Genomic DNA, 21671 nt, shown 5'->3' with positions numbered 1-21671 from the left:
AAAAGTTCCGAAAACGGTAACTCAGTTTTTAAGAGAACGGAGCGTCCGATTTTAATAATTCAAAAAACATTTTATTTGTATTGACAAGATGAAGAATCGATACAACTTTCATGAAGGTAGGTCCAGCGGTTTCGGAGATATAGAGGAAAAAGTAAAAAAATGAGCCATTTGGCGGTCAAAAATGATCATTAGACATATGCACATCAAATTATCAGACATTTTATAGAGATTTTAACAATAAGTATACATTTTGTTAACATTCCTATCGGTTCCGTACCAATGCTTATGCGTTAGACAGCGACGCGGCGCTTACGCGCTTTATATTTTATATAAAGTCCCTATGTAGTCCCTATGTAGTTAAAGCAGTACGATTGCTTTGAAAAAAAAGTTCAGATCTTCCACAATATGTCAAAATAAAGAAAAAAAAATTTTTTTCAAAAAAAACAAATTTTTTTAAAAAAAAAATTTTTTAAAAAAAAAAATTTTTTTAAAAAAAAAAACTAATTTTTTGTCCAATTTATAGTTTCTCAAAAATCTTATTTTTTCAAAAAAAATTTTTTTCAAAAATGTTAATCGTTTTAAAAAAAAATAATAATTTTTGGTACGGGAAGTTCCAGCAATTTGCCTTAAGGCACGATGCCCTAATTGCCTTAAGACAGAATTTCACTTACAGCTAGTTATCAATTTTGTTTTTATTTATTTATTTATTTTTTAGTTGTGCCACGATGGGATCGCTGTTCCGCAGCGAGGAGATGTCCCTCTGTCAGCTGTTTCTGCAGAGCGAGGCGGCATACGCCTGCGTCTCCGAGTTGGGAGAACTGGGACTGGTGCAATTTCGAGATGTAAGTTGATTTTGTATTTATCGCAGTTTTAATAAATTTATTATAAGCCATATATTGCACACTACTCCTTCAATAAATTATTCAGCAACCCATCGAAACAAATTTTATTTAACTTATTCTTGCTCCAAGTTATTCATTGGATATCAGAGATGGGAAATCTTTTTAATAATAGAGATAGCACTTAAATTAGGCAGCAATAACAGAGGCCGCATAAGCTGATTGATTAAGGAAGTGACTTCTGTGAAATTGTTTTTATTTTATTTTAATTTAAATTATAGTTTTTTTCTATAGATTTAAATATTTATTGCATAATTTAGAAAAAAAAAACAAATTATAAATACTGCCGAAGTTGAAATATAATATACATATAAAATAATACAATGAAAAAATATTTTGTACCCATTAGTCTGTGTTTTAGGCTAGCATCTGACGTCATGTTACAATATGACTGTCTTTGGTAAATTTTTTCCCGAAACTATCATGACGTTGATGTTCAATAGTTGTTTGAAAGGAATCGTACCATTTTATGCTATATAGCAAAGGGTGGCCGCAAGTTCCCCACCTATCATTGAAAATACAGAAAAATTTATTCTAAGAATTCTGGTTTATTTATTCTCATATAGCTTCATTCGCATTTAATACAATTTTTTGCGCAAAGCAAAATTTCTAAAGTTTTACCCCTTTAATGCATGCAAATTTTAATCTAGTAATTGTGATAAGAATTATCACTGCATTATTATATCAAATTACTTTTTTGAAATGCTGATACGCATATATTTACCAATTACCTTATAATAATTTTTTGAATTTTTGAGTTTTTGTTATTACATTCTTGGGGACTACTAGATCAAAATAACTTTAGAAATTTGGTATAACCTTTCGTATGGTTTCTAGGACATAAAATTTTTATAGTGTGTCCTAGAAGCCTTATTTTGTCATATAATGAAATTTTTAATTTAATAATATTAATAAGTTCGATCGGACATATTATTGTATCAACCTACTTCAACAATCACGAGGTTTTTAGCGGGAGGGAAAGTTTGACAAAAAATCACGAAATATTACGTGGGGAGAGAGGGGTATAGTAAGATATCACTGTGTATTTATTTTTTATCTGAATTTTTTTAAAGAAATCCAAACATTTTCAAAAAAAATTCAATAAATTTTACAATTTTTTCACGTAACTAAAAATACACGTGACTATTGGTTGAGGAGGACAGGTAATTTTGACAATTACGTATCACCAAGGAGGAAGGGGGTTCCAAAAATCATTTATGCATTCTTACATATGAATGTTGTGAAATACCGATAGCTTAAAATGAGTTCTTATTAATTTGTTAATTTTGTTTATAAAATACTGTGTGATCGCTGATTAAAGCGGGTGTGCGTTTCTTTACTTTATCTCACAGTCATTACATTACATCTCGGTGAGCACACTTGCATAAGAGAGATAATCCTAAAGATAGTTCATGAGGATTCATCATATGACAACGTTGCTAGTACCTCACAACGTAGTGGTGCATCTTCGACATCAAAATTGTTTGATCGAAATTTTGGAAACTACATCAGGTACTGGCGTGCTGTCATCATGTGCTTCTCATTCATCTTTGTTAACTTGGAAAGTGATTTCTGTTTATCGGACAGAAGATACAAATATGTAGATACTTATAGTAGCCAAAGAGACTTATGAAGAGCAATGCAATTACACTACGATTCAATCAATATCAGAAGTTTAGAAATCTAGTGAAGAATTTTATATATGGAGAACATGCATCACACTTTTATGTTGGCAATATGCTAAGATCAGAACTGCTATCCAATTTTTGTCAGACAATTTGATGCCGCAGATGCACCACATTCCAGAAAGCCAGTTTATGCAAACTGGTAAGGAGTCGTTTGTTCATCACGTGGGGCTTAATAGGGCGGGGGGCACGTGTATTTATTATTTATCCGAATTTAAACAAATCCAAAAATTTTACGATTTTTTTTTTGTGGTAAAAATACAAATAATGTTTGGTGGGGAAAAGGGGGTAATTTTGAATATCAACAAAAATCTTTAAAAAGCGATCACGTGATTAAGGACACCCTATCATGAACTAGCCATAAAGATTTAACACATCCTTCTTTTGAAACTCATCTTGTGCCCAACACAAAAACTACTATCTTAAGATAAGATAAAGCCGTTTCTACAGAACCTGATGTCTTTTTTTTTCTTGAAGTTGTGGAGAAATAGATACTATTCCATTTATAGATAACCGCTAGCATAAATAGATATCTTTTCAATAACAAATAATTTTTCTAAGAAAAAATTGAAATGAATGAATATGGGTGGAATTTGATTCCTTTTTTTTCTCATAAAATTAAACATCATTAATCTGAATCGATATCCTAATTGATGACAAGAAATGAGAACAATTCGGCAATTTTCATCATCCATGTCGCTTATATGCATTTATTTATAGATTTTAGTCAACGACTTTGCTTTGCTTTTATTACTAAATAAAATTTTGCACTAAAATAGTTTTCATATAAAAACATAAATTCAAAAAAAAAAAAAAATACAAAATTTTTGGGTGTTTATAATATAAAATTGACTTAAATAAATAAATAGTCAAGTAAATATTAATCGGATATTTACTATTTACATAGTCAAAAAAAAAAATCGATGTTGAAAACTAGATAAGTTACCTCTATATTTTCAAAAAGTGTTATAAGTCTGTATTACACAAATTCCATAATAATGCAATGACATGTTTAATAATATGTTTAATTCGTGATGAACTTGTTTTTGAAAACACACAAATTGAAACTATAAACAGACATAACAGAAACGTAATGAAGCATAAAGAGTAATGTCAACAATTACCGTTTAGACCTAATTAAAACGTGATTGAACAAGCAAACGAAACATTGATTAATATCTTGTTTCAGTATATGAGCGTAATTATAGCAATGTGTTTCGGGTACACCTTGGTATTTGAACAATTTATACGTCATTTTAAAGTTTCTTTCGAAAAAATCTGATAAGCTTCAATATGTGGAAGTGGCTTTTTCTTCTGAATTTATTTTTTCTTATAATACTTATTTACACTATTATCTTATAACACTTATTTCCACTAATTTGATTATATTTCTAATAATTTGATTTAAGGGGGACTTCTGCTAATCAGGTGATAGATTTTTAAGGATTTTTGGACCTTCTCCTGCATTGGTGACATGCTACGTAGTTATGTTTAAAATTTCCGCACCCAACATCACGGGTATTTTGAATAAGTGGCACAAACTTTCTCTTTGAAATACTGGATTTGATTTGGCGACTGCATAAACCATTTTGTGATCTACTGACTAATTTTTGAATTTTTGAAATTGCAGAAAACATATTCGAGAAGCATTTGGTGCAGTTACTATTTTAGATTCTAATAGTTTTCAAATTTTATAACAAGCGTGATATATTTCGAATAAGTTTAGGATACGTAGCATCTGTGTGTGATTTTCTGAGAAAGATAACACAGGTCCACAAAATAAAAAAACTGTCTGTATTAGATGTGACATAAGTTTTTCTATGTACTTTTTAACACTAAACACAAATCTAAGGTCAAAATGGGGGAACAAACTGCGAAAAATCGGAGAAAAAAAAAACGACAAAATATTCGACAGCGACAAAGTAATTTTTCTGCATGATAATTAAAATCTTGTAATTTTCGTCGTTTCCTAGCTCTCCTTTCTTCAACTGAAATGAGAAACGTATTTCTGCAACTTTTTTTTCATGTTTGTGTTGTGTTTCTGTTTGTATAATTCAGCAGCAATTTGTAAACATATTTAATATCTATTGCACCTAGTTAATTTGCAAAAATATTTGCGGACCGCAAATTGCTGTTATTTGAAAATATGTTTGCAGATTGCTGATGCATTTTCCAAAAAAAGCTCAGTAAAGATGAAAAAATCGTTGCACAAATCCCTTTTATAGGTGAATTAAATGAAAAATGGTCAGAAAAACACATAAATTACAAAAATTTTAACACCATGCAGTAGAATTACAAGTCGGAGGTTTTGTCTTGTTTTTTTTTTGCAGTTTTATCTCTATTTTTAACTTTCCGTAGGGTAGTTATAGTAATGGGCCGAAAATCGGCCCATAATGGGCAAAATTGAAAATTTTTGCATTTCTCGGCGTTTTGAAGATTTCTGAACATTTTGGCATACAAAAAAATGAATGTGTGTGTGTTTTGTATGTCCGCATTTTTTCGTCCACGTTTTCGGGCGCACGGATCAACCGATTTGAATGGTTCAAAAAACATTCGATCCCTATTGATAGGGAGATGTGCTGATTAGTTTTAGGCAAAGGCAAATCCAGCCGTTATGGAGATGCGGAGCAAAGAGTGCAGAAAATACAAATCGAGTTTTTGAGAGAACGGAGAATCGGATTTGAATGATCTATAAAACATTCAATTTGTAATGGTTGGGACAAGAGGTGATTTGTTTTTGGCAAAGACAGGTCCCGCCATTTCGAAGACGCAGAGCTAAATGTGCAAAAAATGGCAGTTTTTGAGTGAACTAAGCTTCCGATTTGAATTATCTAAAAAAAAACTTTCTGCTTCTATTGACAAAATAATTGCTTTTGAGGATAAAAAATTATTACATCTTTTTTTTTATTTTCCATAAAATATTTTTGTAATTTTGGATTAAAAATTCGAAAAATTACCCAGGCTAAGCACAGTCTAAGCACCACTCTGGTACAAACGTTTACCCAAGTGCGTTTAGACTGTTTATGTACTGGAGCACTTTTCAGGTTGTGTAAAAGAATTAGGCAACTATTTTTTTGAAATTGAATTCGAAATAAAATGATTGTTAATGTTCTGGATATAAATTGATTTATGATTTACATTTGATTTGCTCAGATATAACAATATAGCAAAAATAATGAAAGTTACAGTATTTGTAATAATATATTTGAAAACGTTTAAAAATTTTCGAATATTTCATTACGGTACGGGAAGTTCCAGCAATTTGCCTTAAGGCACGATGCCATACACCACTAGTTTACTTTATATTTGTGTTCATCGTTAACAAGTAGGTACATCAGAAAACATATATCGCACGCCAAATACAGACAACTTAATTTCGTGAAATTTTAATAATTACACATATTAAAATTTTAAAACTGTTAATTATAAATAAACGATTTTAGTATCTTTACCCAATATTAATTAAGCCAGTTTCTTTTTTCGAAGAAATTTAGACGTTCAAATTCAAAAGAAAAATCGATTGACTACCTTGATAATATATCAAGAATTAGTTATCAATACTCAACCAATGGACACCAATTTCTTTTTGTCCTATTGTCAGAAGGACTTGTTAATATTAATGAATATGTTGATATCTATAGAATAGCAATGAAATAAAATTTCAAATTTGTGATACATAGAATTTTTTTTTGCTTAAAAAACGATTCACCTATCCTCGTCAAAACTCCATACATTTGCCAACCGTTTTTCAAACATGAACGAATACTTTTATTATTGAACGCTAGTCAGAGAGAAATGATTCGAATGATTATTATCGGGGTATTAGTCATAATTAGTTTTATTAATTTTTTTTATAGATTGGATAAGCTATATCTATATTGACTCAAAATGAGTTGAAACGGCGTTATTATAAAATCGGATTTTTGAGCGTAAACATTAATTTCGACCTCGAGAAGATAACTGCTCTATAATTACAGGAGTTTACATTTTATTTACAAAAAAAACATATTGAGTTGAAAAAAAAAACTGTGTAGACATTATTAAATGTCTCAAATGAAAAATAATTGAAATCGTTTAAAATATCTAATATATTTATTTTAATTTAAACTAAAATAATGTTTTATGGTTTTAATTTGGACCCAGTTAAAACATAAGCACAATAGGTCATAGAATTTTGTAAATTCTGATTGCTATTAAAGTATAAAAAAAATCCTTTTAATTTTAGTACATAAGCAGTTAAACATCATATTATATTTTCTAGGCTTACAAGAGAGAAAATTTATCTAAACTATGGAAAGTTTTATTTCACCAATGATAGAAATTTTTGTGCGCCAATCTATTATTCTGTTGCGATTCTCCGTTGTATGCATTTGCATGCAAACTTAGTTTAAAACATGACTACTACTAATAATTATGGAAAAGTTATAATAGCTAGACCGTTTCAAATTGACACTTAACAGAGAACTCACGAATTAATGAAGTTTTGTATTTCCATTTTGCATAATATAAATAATTTGTGACTAAATTGTGTATAGAAAATATACACATGCATATAAAAGGAACAATTTTTGCAGATGCGGCTATTGTAAATGAGAAAGTAAAGTGATTATCTCAAAGAATTTAAACCAAAACTATTTTTATTATCTGATAGTCTAGACTAGACGATTTATATTTATTTTTTCCTTTTCAGTTGAATCCTGATGTCAATGCATTTCAGCGTAAGTTCGTCAACGAAGTTCGGCGGTGTGATGAAATGGAAAGAAAGCTTCGCTACTTAGAAAAGGAAATTAGAAAAGATGGTATTCCTATGTTGGACACGGGTGAAAATCCTGAAGCTCCCCAGCCTAGAGAAATGATCGATCTTGAGGTTTTTATTATAAGCAATTTGTTATATAGTTTAATTTATTAAATTCATTTAATTGATACGCGTCCAAACGGCCATGTAGCCAATATCTTTAAATTCATACAGATATATAAATGTGTATACTTGCTCACATGTGCATATTTGCATTTGAAATCGTTTGTAAAGTTATAAGTTTATTCTAGGCTTTTAAGAAACTCGATAATAATTTTGGCAAATTGGGGTTTATGCGAAAGGGATCGTTCAAGTATTACGTAAGCAGATTTATTACAATTATTTACCCCCCATCCCCCTTGACAGCAAAAGTAAGCAAAGCTCTTACCCCCTACCCCAATGCTTATGTAAACATTTTGCAATTAATGTAAAAAAATAAAAATACTATCAATGGCGTAATCATCATCCAGGCTCCCCTGCCCCCCATGTCAACCCAAAATAAGCAAATTAACAACCCCCCGCCCCCCTATAGTGCTTACGTAATACTTGAACGGCCCCAAAACCGAAGAGTATTTTTCGAAAGACCAGTTTTAACCGGTTTCTACTTTTTATCAAAAAATATTTGCCTGAATAATTAGAACAAAAAAATTGGCCGAAAATATCTAGTGATTAAAATTTATTGATAATATTTTTTATGAAATTTAGTAGAACATAAAATAATAATTAAGCAGAATTAAATAGCTTTAAAAATAATTAATTAATCGTTGTTTGTGCATAGTTTTTACATATGATGGGGTAAATATTGTTATAATAGTGTAATGAAGGACAATCGATTTGCAACGATGTTTTCATCAATCTGGTACATTTTCATGTTCATTTTTTTTTCGAAAGTGTTGAAAACTGGTATTTTTACTAAATACCCGGTTTTTGAATTTCAAATTTTTCTCTGGTTTCCAGATCGGTATTTAAAAACTGACAAACCCTAGTGCGAATTGATGATTTTTTATTTTTATATCTGGTACTATATTATCAGAATTTATAAAATATTCTACTGAGTTATTGCCCACTGAACGATTTTATCAAAATAAGTCATATAACGATATTGTAAGGGATGGATTTTATAATATCGATATATCTGTAATAAAAAGAAATTTACAGTTATTAATTAAAACAACTTCCAGAAATGAAACTTACTATCGATTTCATGTTATACTAATTGTGCCAATATTTGTAACTCCATTACATATAATTATTTTATTTTCTCTTATACATTCTACCTAGACCTAAACGTTTGCAATCCATTATATGATAAAATGTATGTATAAGATTTTTATTACTTTCTGTTTTGTACAATATTTTTTTTTTTTTTAAAATTACATATATAATAGAAAATTTTTCAGGCCATATCAACGAAAGCAAAACATCAGATTGTTTTTGAAAAGCGAAATATTTGATTTAGAATCTTTTACATAAAAAATAACGGCTTACGTTTTGCCTGTCATACTTTATAATAATAAAGTAATATATATTTTATATTTCATAAAACTATAATTATTACAATGACATTTATTTTCACAGGCCACTTTTGAGAAACTTGAAAATGAACTACGTGAAGTAAACCGTAATGCTGAAACCTTGAAAAGAAATTTTTTAGAACTAACTGAACTCAAACACATATTGCGCAAAACTCAAGTTTTCTTCGATGAGGTGAGATTATATTCGAGATATAAAATAAATAATTTTTGTTTTCTTGTTTTAACTTGTGCAGCTTTAACATAATTCATAAGAAACATCGTGAAAATTCGTTACGTCACTTTGTAGTAAATTGTAGAAATTGAATGATTCAGTTGCGGATAATAGGAGAAATTACCAATTATCATCGAGAATGCGTTTGTTTTTGTCATTTATTCTTCATTGCTTCAATGTTGATAATGCATTTCAATTGCCATCAATTGCTATTTGCACGTCATTGAATCAGCGTTTGATAAGTCTCCTAACATCACCACAATGTCCACAACCATAAATTTTTATCTAAATTCTGATCAAATTCGCTTAATTCGGAGAGCAATTAATGACTTACATTTTCCTAATAAATTTTTAAATACTAGTTGATTTCGTACTTCTTTTAAAAAAAAAAAAATTTATAAGCTGATCATATAATTTCAATAAGTTATGCATAAGCTTTGAACCATAAAAAAAATCAAGAAAAGAATTATTTAGAAATACGCCTTTATTAACAGTGACGTAATGTTTTGATCGATTTAAAATTTTCATTTTAATTAAGCTTGCCATTTGAAGCGATTAATATAGCTTTTATCATTCATATTCATTCTTTTATTGCTCAATCGTCATTGTTGTGGATAGGTCATTTGTTGCTTTTTAATATATCATCCTTTTAACTACAATCATATTGGATGTTGACTTAAAATAAACTATTGCGAGATTAGAATGGTTTTAGTTAATATTTTTGCACATCAGTTTTAATATTTATACCCAAAGTCATATTTTGAAATGGCATGCATCGCGGGGTGAGAGATTTGTTAATATATATAATAAATTAAAAATCAATAACGCAGCTCACTTAAATATAAATTAAATTTTATTGGTTTATTATAAAATATTATCTGTGAAGAAAAACTTGATATAGCAGTTTTTTCAACCAGTGAAATAAAAATACTTATTCGAATATTATAATTAATAAATCGGTGGAGGTTATTTAAATGCTTTGAAATATATTTGATTTTTACCATAAAAGTTATTATAGAAATATCAGATAGCTATTATGGATTTAATAAAACTATTAAAGAATGGTAATGTGAAGAATGCTGAGTTATTAAATTAAAAAGATTGACTTGGCATTTTGAAAGATAAAACATTATTTTGAGTAATGCAAAAAAATAACTAAAAAAATGTTTTATCTTGCTCGCAAATCATTATTACGTTAGCCTGGAAACAACCGCACGATAAAATCGAATAAACATCAATTAATAAAATTTGTGATTTATTGAAATTTTCAATTTAATAAGAAATGCTCGAAAATTCAGTCCATTAATCCTTTCCCATAAATCTTTTGCACACTCGTTTTGTTTTTGTTTGATCCTATTCTAACTTATCCGATGGATTCCTCAATTTGAGTGCACTAATTCTTGTTCTAGTAGGGTTGTTATTTCAATTTTTTTAGTTTCTGTTCTACAAGATTCAAATAATATCTTACACGTCGATAATTATGTTACAAATTTGAAAAATGGCTTCTAAATTACTTCGAAATTGAAATTTCAGCCCTTATCTGCTTTATTTAAACTTTCTTAACTCTGCACGTTGCTTGCTCTTGCATTCATGTTATCATTCTTTCACCACTTAATTGTACTTTGTTAAATATATGAAATTATTAAATGTTTACGTGCTATTAATTATAAATTACGAAATAAATCAATTTAAAATGGTTCATTTTTTGCACACAAAGGCGACATCCATTAAGTACACAACAATAAAAGGGTATAGATTTTCATAATATTTTTCACGGTATTATAATATATAATTTTGTGTAAAATATATGTAAATAATAAAATATATACACAATATCGTCTTATTCAACAAAGTAATAGTTTTTTTTTCTTTCCTTTACTTTACAAAATTTATGAAAAGCATAATTTAAAAACGTTCTGCAACTTTGTGCTTTGTATCTTTCATCACTTCATCAAGAAAACATTTTGCTTATTGATGAAAATTTGTTTTATCTGAATTTTTTTGTTTAATAAAATGGCTTTTTAGAACTGCTTCAATGACTGACGATATGCGACCGATGAGGGATGTAATTCTAAATTCTAAATTAAACGTGTTTAATGGATGTCCTTCGCTTATTGTTTTATTGTTGGTCAATTCCATATTACAGAAAATAAATTCCGATTGGGTAATACAATTTAATCATAATTATCTTCTCCAAACACGTTTTTCTTTGCAGCATTTATAAATTGCTGCATTTAAGAACTTCTTGTATTTCTGCATCAAAAGGCCCTTGAAATAAAGATATAAAATAATGCGATAAAGCTAAATTAGAAAAGGGTTGAATTTGATGGTAAAAATAAATATTAAATGTTAATTTAGACGTATCGTTACCTAGATATATGATCAACCATAATCAGGAAAGATTTGTGTAGTTTTCGCTTGTCTTCAGTTTCACGCATTACTAATGATTTAATGAAATTTTAGTATATTTTATCATCGCGTCTTGCCCGGGTTTCTAAATCCAACTTTGCTCTTGTTTTATCCGAAACGAAATTCTTTATTCCTTGGGCCTGATTATTAGAACAAAATTGTTATCGCATGTTTATAATGTTAAATCGTAGATCTATAATTAAAATATTGTTTCTATAATTTTTAGATTTTTATGTAGATCGAGAACAACAATGAATAGTGCCCCTCATTGTTGTTCAAAAAATATTTTTATATACTAGTAGCATTGGATAGAATTAGATGATTTCATTGAAAAGCATAATGGGACATGTGATACGTTTATATTTCAGTATTTTTATAAAATTCTATGCAAAGAATTAGTGCCAAGCTTTTTTTAGATCACCCTGCTGATTCAGTTTTCTTAAATTTTCTTTTGGTTTCTGGTTTTTGGTTTACAGCGCATTAATACTTTTATTTCTAATGGTTTGGATTTATAAGCTTTTTGCATTTTAATATTATTATCCCCTTAACATATATGCTGTTATTTATTTTTTTCCTTCATCAGAGTCAATATTTATCGTTCTGTTTTCCAAATATCTTTCTTTTTTTAATTTAAAACATAAGTTTTGAAGAATCTTATAACTCACACAAAATCTTTTTTTGAATATATTTTTACAGCTGTGCTTACAGCTTAAAATAGTTGGAAATGGATGTGAAAAATAATTGATTGATGAGAATAGCAAGTTTTTTACTACTAGAGTGGTGAAGATTTTTGGAAAGCACTATGATTCATAATTTTTGTTCTTCTGATTATACCGCAAATTCTACGAAAACACTCGAGGATTTTCTCAATTGAAGAATTTTTCAATGGAAACGAATTGAAGCGTAGGGTAAATAGGGACGTTTTAATTTTCTGGGGCCAAATGTTGGAAATTTAAATATCAGTTAGAAATCGGTTCCGCGCTTGTCGTGCGTTGTGTGTTGCCAGGCTGAGGTAGGCTACCATCGTTCCTCGCAGATGGCTGATCCGTCCAGGGAGGAAGAACAAGTCAATCTCCTGGGAGAAGAAGGCCTTCGTACGGGCGGACAGGCACTCAAACTTGGGTAAATAGAATATTGTTAGGCTGCTAAGACCAGTGGTCAGGTTTGATCGTAAAACATTTTTTAGTTGCCAAATTATATTCGAATTATCTAATTAAATTTTTAGTTAGAATTTTTTTAGTTGTTCGAAAGTTATAAATGGGGATAAAGATCAAATTTAAAAAAAATCTTATTTACTACCTTAAGATTTTTTACCTGTATGATTGATGATCTTATTATATATTCAATTCAATACTGTACAAAACTGTACTGCGCCTGACCTATGGTTTTACATTTCTGAACTATGTACCCAACGGATGCGAGCTTTTCAAAATTAGGTGAAGCAATTTGATGTAAGGTTTAGATTATATTAATTCAATAAACCTTTATCATTAAAGTGTGTTGGATTTCCCCAGAAAGTGAATGGAATTATAAATTTCAGAATATCGGTTAATCGCGGATTTGTTTTTTATTACAGAGATCTTACACTGATCACGATGACAAATATAGAAGTCCTCTCAGGCAAGATTATTAACGAATTTTTAAATTGATTTTTTTTACTAATCATATCTAAACCAAAATGCAATTAGATTGGCAATATATATATATATATATATATATATATATATATATATAATAATATTGTGTTTACTTCTGGTCTTATTTTCGATTATGTCAATTACTGGAATTTTGAAATGAGTGATTAATCAAATTCCTACTTGTAAAGTTTGAAATGTCGTTAATAGGACTACGACCTTTCTTGAAATGATCAAATTTCCAAATGATTTAAATTAATTATTTTATTACGTTTTTGTGACTGGATTTGTGGATTTTTTTGTTTTTTAGCAAAAGTTTGCATTCTCATACAGACAATTAACGTCTTTACAAACTTAAATTTTCATAAGAAATATTTGACAAATAACCAATGTACAGCTTTTTAGATATATAACACGATGCAGAATTTCATTGCCATAAACATGATAGACAAAATTGCGGTTAAGACTATATATATGCATGCGATGTAGTTTTAAAATGGTAAATGGATTTGGATAATTTTTGCATGCGGTTACGATGCACTGATTCATTCCTTTCATATCATTTTCCATTAACACCATATAACATGTCTACAATCACCTATCTAATGTAAATTAAACATTGAATTAACTTCCATTAAATTTTTCTGCATTAAAAAATATTACTTCAATTTGGCTTACGTTGCTGCGACAATGTTCAACTTTGTTTTTACTTTATATTCTTTTCAACTAAAGATTTTAATTTTTTTCTTGAAAATACTTATAAATCAGAATTTTCAATGTAAACTATAATATAGAACTCGAGGGCTTTAGACTTTCCATTCGTTTAAATCATAATTAAAGCAAAAATATTTAGTTTTTCGGCCTGTTTTTAATGAAGAGTCATAGTTCAAATAATTCTTAAAATAAGATTAAAATATTCATTAATTTGAGTTTTTCTAAACTTGAATATTATATTGTATAAGATTCACAGCCATCCTTATGCTATTACTGAAGATTTAAATTTTTGAGTGCGAAATTAATCTGAAAATAAATTTTCACGAAAGTACAATGCTTAATTTAAACGTATAATCTAATAAAAAACTATGCTAATCATTGCAATCTTTTTGTTTCTAATTTTCTCTCATTTGTGCTAATGCACTATTTCGGAATTAATTATTGATATAATATTTAATGATCCAATGCCAATATTACCTATCGTTGTGTAAGTCTTTTAGAGTATTAGTATTTGATTTTGTTCCTTGTGTGTAATGTCCCAAAATTTGTTGTCCGGTTGAAATATCTCGTCCAGCACGAAGGGGGCGCTAACCAGACGGAATCGATGACCAGGGCGCTGATCAGCGACGAATCGAGAAATTCTAATGCTGGTCCCGTTCAATTGGGGTACGTAAAATGATTATGGAATTGTGGTAATCGTTTAAATAGTGCTAACAGAATAACATTTTTGAATTCATGTCCCCCATCACACGCATAGATGACTTATTGATAAAATCATTTCTTTGCCAATATCAAACTTGATTACCAAAAATAATATTTTTAATTTAAATAATTTAAATATTTCACAAATTGAAATGCTGCACATTTTGTGATATATTCGAATACCGAGCAAGTTTACATTGAAAAATAAACAACTTCTGTATTTGACTAACATTGACTATTATGAACATCTGGTCCAAATTCTATTACTACAAACGGCATAATTTTATAAAACAGCGGTTTCATATTCTTGGCATTAAAAATGCTAAACCAAAAAGTATTTAAACGATACATCTGAAGGGTAAGTCGTGCGCAGTAAAATAACGAGCAATCAGTAACAATTTGTTTAAAAATCGATCGTTTATTACTTTTACATTCTTGTTACAAATTCATTCACGCTACTTTATCAATAAATTTATGCCGTAAAATATTTGCTCAAAATGAATTATAGCAAACATAAAAAGTCGTTGTTGTGATGGGGGAGTGTATGCTTTCACTGCCGTTTGATTTATGAAAGTGTTTTCAGTAAAATTTTTTACTTGCTCTTGTTTCCTGGAAAATCTAAAATAGTCAACTTTCTCAAAATTATATAAATAATTTTTTTTTATTCTGAATTGATCGTAAAATGACTGGGGTAATATTATCAGCTAGTAATCATATAGCTGTAAAAATTATGTAAAATAAGATTAAAATTATCTTGAAATTGTTACCTTATATTTAACGTAAATTTATTTTATTTTTTATTTTAATATTTTTAACTTTTATAACTATACACGTTCTACTGAAGATGCTTATGCAAATTGCGCTTTTGGCTAATATCTTAACCGTATTTATCATTACTAACGTAGAAATTTTAAATAACAAATTTGAGATAATCAGGATTGTTTATATGTTGGTAATAATATAAACTTTTGATATTTTGTATGATAAATCTAACAGATTAACATTTTAATTTTGTATCACAACTGGAAATAATTTCTCACTTATATTTATTTCATTATGTACTTCTGAATTCTATATGCTTGAATGTATGTGTTTATAAATATATATATATATATATATATATATATATATATATTCCTGCTTTTAATTAATATTAAAAATGACGTTTTTTTTAATATTCTATGCAGTTTTCTGGAAAAACCGCGCGAACCAGAAGAATTCTTCCCATGGTCAGTAATAAATTTTTAAAGAATAATTGTCGTGCACGAATCATTACATTTTCATAAGCATTTGAAATCATTTGTCGACATTTTTTTAATTTGTTTTCAATATATTTACTGTCATTCGGAACTTCACATTAAAAATTACTGCATAATAATGACGAATATAAAGGTTTCTAGAATGTAATAATTAATTTTTGTGTAGAATTTTTTATGCTCATTATTTGTGGCAACACATATTTAAGGAGTGTTAAATTGCAAGGTAAGTTGTAAATAAAATTTTGTATATTTAATTACATGTTCTAATAAGGTTTGTACATTGGTTATTTGGTCAACTTGCTTTGAAGAAGCATTAACGAAATCCCAAACCGTAATTATCCTAAACCACGCTTGCCAAGAGACGTACGTGTTATCTAACAATGCATTCCAATTAAAATCACAAGATTCGGATAGAAAACATTTTTGTTTATTGACTGAATAATTTATTATATAAAAATGAAAAAAAAGTATTGCTTCATTCATTTTACATCAATTAGCGATCCTTGTCAAAAATTGTTAAATTTTTGGAAGTAAAATTATTTTCGTTCCATTTTTTATAATTTAATCTAAGAACATCATTTGATTTAGAAAAGCATGCTTCGCAAAAGTTGGGTGCACTCAAACTATGTCGATTTTATTTTGATCGTCGAATAACATAAATTAAGCTTTATTTTTTGTATAACTTTTATTATGCATGGTATTGCAATCTTGTGTTAACTCAGTTTTAATTTTCACTAGATTTTAATGAAGAGAGTCTTTATTCTTAATTATCCTTTTAACACGATTTATTCGACGAATGAAAACTTTTTTCGCACAGTATGAATTAAATGAAATCATAAAACACAAACAAAATTTGTTTTTGTGAGGTTCGACTGTTCGAAAACATACGAATGTATATAATTATTAACGATATTTAGCTTCGTGGCTGGCGTCATACTTCGAGAAAGGATTCCGGCGTTCGAGCGCATGCTGTGGAGGGCTTGTCGAGGCAATGTATTTCTCAGGCAAGCTGAGATTGAAACTCCTTTAGAAGATCCTACAACGGTAAAATTTAGTAGCAATTTTTTTTAACAATTTGTTAGTTACTTTTTACATTGAATATTTCATCTGCAATAATTTTAATATTTTTATTCAATTCATCACCTTGTTGGTATTAAAAATATTGTTTAACCAATTTGTTCTATGGTTTTTAGAGTGATCAAGTATTCAAATCCGTATTCATCATATTCTTCCAAGGAGATCAACTTAAAACACGTGTCAAAAAAATTTGTGAGGGTTTTAGAGCTACATTGTATCCATGCCCGGAAGCACCCTCAGACAGGCGAGAAATGGCTATGGGAGTCATGACTAGAATAGAAGATCTTAACACGGTTAGTAAGATATTCTTAAAAAAAATATTTTAATTTGGCATTAAATGACCATCATTGGTCATATATTTCTAGTATAACGAGTTATTACATTTCTCCCCAATTCCTTTGATTTAAGATTTTTAATTTCCCGAAAGAGAATTGCTAATTTTGCGTTTTATCGACTTTTCGAATTATTCTGAATCGTTTGAGATCAAAATTAGAAAAAACAGGCGTGTATAATCTACCACAGTGATTTTCAAAGTGGTCTATATGGATCCCCAGGGATTGACACCAACTTTCAAGGGGTCCACGGCGGCGAAAGCAAAATTTGGGGGTCCACGAAATGGAAATGGGGGTCCACGGCAGTGTATTACAATATACCATGTTAAAATCTATTTATTTACGTTAAACGATAATATAATATATACAGACTTATAATACATTTTCTAATATAGTTTCTGATATAGTATAGTAATGAATCAAAAAGTAAAGATAGGGGATCCATAACAAAACGAAAAACATCGCAAGGGGTCCACGGCACAAATAAGTTTGGGAACCTATGCTCTATAACGATTACACAGCTGATACTAAATTTATAGAAAAAGAGAACAATTTGTTGCAGCGGAAGGTGTTTATAATCTGTATATCGACAGTCTATAATCTTATATTTAATTAATGATTGCAAACTGATTAATGCAATGCAATAGTCTGTTAATTTTTGCAGTTTACGATTTAGTAAGTTGATTACTATTTTCAGGTATTAGGACAAACTCAAGATCACAGGCATCGTGTGCTGGTCGCCGCTGCTAAGAACATTATGAATTGGTTTATTAAAGTTCGAAAAATTAAAGCTATTTATCATACACTGAATTTGTTCAATTTGGACGTAACACAAAAATGTTTGATTGCTGAATGCTGGGTACCTGTGCTTGATTTGGAAACAATTCAATTAGCACTTAGGAGAGGAACGGTTAGTGTGTAGATGTATCTATTTTTAAAAAATTATTTGACCTGAAAAATAATTGCATTGTTGATATTTTCAATATTTTGCATGAACATTCTCAATAAATATAATCATTATATGAGAATAGAGTTTTATCTAAGCATTTACATAAGATTTTCTTTGAATGGTTTTTAATTCATTTGTGTAATAAAGGAACGTAGTGGCAGTTCTGTACCTCCTATTCTAAACAGAATGGAAACACATGAGGATCCTCCGACTTACAATCGTACAAATAAATTTACTAGCGGATTTCAAGCACTCATTGATGCTTATGGTATTGCATCATACAGAGAAGCAAATCCCAGTAAGTAATATTTTTTATAACATTGGAATCTCACACCTACCTGTCGTCATTTATATAAAATATCGAAAGAAAAAAAAAATGCGGTTACTAAAATAAAATTTTGTTGGCTGTAATGATTAATTGAATTTATACTGTAAAATATTTTTGTTTTATTTTAATAGTATTTGTTTTATAGCTCCTTACACAATAATTACGTTTCCCTTCCTGTTCGCCGTTATGTTCGGAGATTTGGGTCACGGAGCTATAATGGCACTTTTTGGGGCATGGATGATTTTGAAGGAAAAACCATTGGCAGCGAAGAAAACGGATAATGAGGTCTGTGAGCCAATTCTATTATTAATATAAAACTGTTTTTGAGATTTTTCTGAAATTGCATTGCAGAAAGATATCAATAGTATGCTTTTTATAATTATCATGGATAATGAGATGTTTATGAATTTATTGACAAAATATTTATTTATAAGTTGTTTCTTAAAATATTAATAATTATATTTGAAAATATTTTGATAAAATAAATTTTCATTTCATTCGACAGATTTGGAATATATTTTTTGGTGGTCGTTATATCATCTTTCTAATGGGAGTATTTTCAATGTATACTGGTTTCATTTACAATGATATTTTCTCAAAATCGCTTAATATATTTGGCTCATCTTGGTCTACAAACTATAATTTATCAACGATATTAACAAATGATGCATTACAACTAAATCCAGCAAACAAAGATATGTATGATGGTACGCCATATCCAATTGGCTTGGACCCAGTATGGCAGGTGGGTTTAATTATATTTTCCTCATAAATAAAATGAATTTTAAAATTTTGAATTTATACATTTTAGCTATCTGCAAATAAAATTATTTTTCAAAATGCTTACAAGATGAAAATATCAATTATTATTGGAGTTATTCATATGTTGTTTGGTGTTTCACTAAGTCTTTGGAATTACAAGTATGTACTAGATACTTCACATAAAATGTTTCATATTATGCATACTAATGTCTTGCTTGTTTCAGCTATTTCAAAAATAAACTCAGTATTTTATGTGAATTCATTCCGCAGATTATATTTCTGACTTTCTTATTCTTTTATATGGTTTTGCTCATGTTTATTAAGTGGGTGACTTATTTTCCTACAGATAATGATAAAGGTACGATATCATTTATCCTGAAATATTTTTTTAAAAAAATGTGTTGACTTTGTAATTTAAATATAGCAAAATATATTTTTTTCTGCATTCATAATATTTTGCTTAACAATAATATTTTTTTTACAGAAATCCCAGTAAGCCCTCAGTGTGCCCCCTCCATTCTTATAACGTTTATCAATATGGTTTTATTCAAACCATCAACACATTCTCTGGCATGTGAAACTCCATACATGTACAGTGGTCAAGGGGGTTTACAAAAGCTCCTTGTTGTTTTGGCCTTGCTTTGTGTACCATGGATGTTATTTGCAAAGCCAGTTTACATCATGCAAATGCGGAAAAAACAAGCCTTGTTGGGAGCAAATCATCAACAAATGGCAACTGAAAACGGTGATGCAGAAGGAATGGGCAACCAACAGCAGCAACCGGCTCAGGGAGGTGGTCATGGCCATGATGATAATACTGAGATGAGCGAAATTTTTATTCATCAAGGTATTCACACAATTGAGTATGTGCTGGGATCTGTATCACATACTGCAAGTTATTTGCGTCTTTGGGCGCTGTCGTTGGCTCATGCCCGTAAGTATTATAATTTATATATAATGACTTTGTCAAAATTTATGTAAATTTGCAATTGATAATAAATTCTAATAAAATAATAAGGTCACATTAAATGAAAGCAAGACAATGCTTCTTAAAAGTAAATAGACATTTAATTAAATGTGACTGCATTATAAATAAAAATCAAAATTTATTTTACATAGTCAATAATACATGTATGTATGTTTCATTAATGTTTCCTAAAAGCAGCTGCATCAATTTCAATAATTCACAATATCAATATTGACTCGCGTTAATTAGTTTTCCGTGGCGGTTGAACGAGCCCTTTATTTTATAAACAATCTCAATATATCTGTTTTTATAAATAATTAAGTAGAAAAAAAAGTTTTATTATAAGACTAACTTTATAATTGTATAAAAATTAAAAAATTAAGCATTCGATTGATCTTAATTTTGTCTAATCCTTTCTGTGTACACAGAATTGAAGGTGTAATTTTTTTGAGCATCTATTCAAAATATTTTAGATACAATTTTAATAATTGAAATAGAATTATCGAAAGGATAGTATAACATTTTCTTAGTTTTACTTACAATTAGAATATTCAAAAATGTTAGATCTGAATATTTATTAATCATCGGAATTGCTTGCGCTTGCCATTTATGCTCAGTTTTAGATTTATTTTTAATTTTTTACAACTTACGAATTAGGAATATTATTTCTATAATGTGGAATTATCTGACAAATCTTAAGCAAAGCTAAATTCACACATTTCATATTAAAACAATAATTAATTTAATATAGAAAACATAATTTTGAATTATTTATTATAGAATTAGCAGAAGTATTATGGAATATGGTTATGAAGCAAGGATTAGTTTATGATGGCTGGGTCGGTGGAGTTGCTTTGTGGTTGGTGTTTGCTTTTTGGGGCGTTCTCACCGTTGGAATTCTTGTGCTGATGGAGGGCCTCTCTGCTTTCTTACATACACTTAGATTACATTGGTATATTATATATTTAAATTATGAATATATATATGTATGTATATATATATATATATTATATATATATATATATATATATATATCATAGCAACCAATTTATCAAAAATAAAAGAAGTAAGGAAGATATTAAATATAAAATTATTTATTCTGGACGTTTTCTCACTAAATATGTGCTTTTATCATTCAGTAGTTGTTTAGTTGTCAGTAGAAATACATAATTACAATTATGGTTGATGAGAAGATATGGTTCATGAACACAAATTGTGCCTTTTGAGATTTCCTCGAAAACCTTTCAAACAATTTCAAACAAACATTTATACACTTCAAATTATTTTAAATAATTTGCGCTCGAATCGGTCGACCCGTTTTTTTTTTATATTGCTATCGATAGCTCAACAAAAATATCACATTTTTGCAAAAAGTTCTGAATCTTATCATGATCACATGTATAATAATCACCC

The 21671-nt window shown here is 28.9% G+C and overlaps 1 protein-coding gene across 4 annotated transcripts in view; it reads left to right on the top strand.

The window, feature by feature from the left end:
* LOC113371598 (V-type proton ATPase 116 kDa subunit a) overlaps window positions 1-21199 on the top strand; it is a gene marked incomplete at its 3' end in the record, with an annotated part of 28315 nt that extends 7116 nt beyond the window's left edge. The window contains 15 exon segments of one of the 4 annotated variants that reach the window (XM_026612234.1): window positions 726-842; window positions 7275-7451; window positions 8958-9086; window positions 12592-12600; window positions 14478-14548; window positions 16761-16887; window positions 17037-17213; window positions 17950-18162; window positions 18349-18499; window positions 18675-18814; window positions 19035-19274; window positions 19341-19450; window positions 19516-19653; window positions 19786-20225; window positions 21039-21199. In XM_026612234.1, coding sequence (XP_026468019.1) covers window positions 726-842; window positions 7275-7451; window positions 8958-9086; window positions 12592-12600; window positions 14478-14548; window positions 16761-16887; window positions 17037-17213; window positions 17950-18162; window positions 18349-18499; window positions 18675-18814; window positions 19035-19274; window positions 19341-19450; window positions 19516-19653; window positions 19786-20225; window positions 21039-21199 — 2400 coding nt within the window. 4 annotated transcript variants of the gene reach the window in all.
* Window positions 21200-21671: the final 472 nt, after the last annotated feature.

The sequence above is a fragment of the Ctenocephalides felis genome, unplaced genomic scaffold, assembly GCF_003426905.1.
Source record: "Ctenocephalides felis isolate EL2017-DRISC unplaced genomic scaffold, ASM342690v1 CF-g0.4_SCAFFOLD_01492, whole genome shotgun sequence".
In the NCBI taxonomy this organism is placed as follows: domain Eukaryota; kingdom Metazoa; phylum Arthropoda; class Insecta; order Siphonaptera; family Pulicidae; genus Ctenocephalides; species Ctenocephalides felis.
Note: the sequence above shows the minus strand (reverse complement) of the source record. Positions and strands in the feature narration are given on the sequence as shown.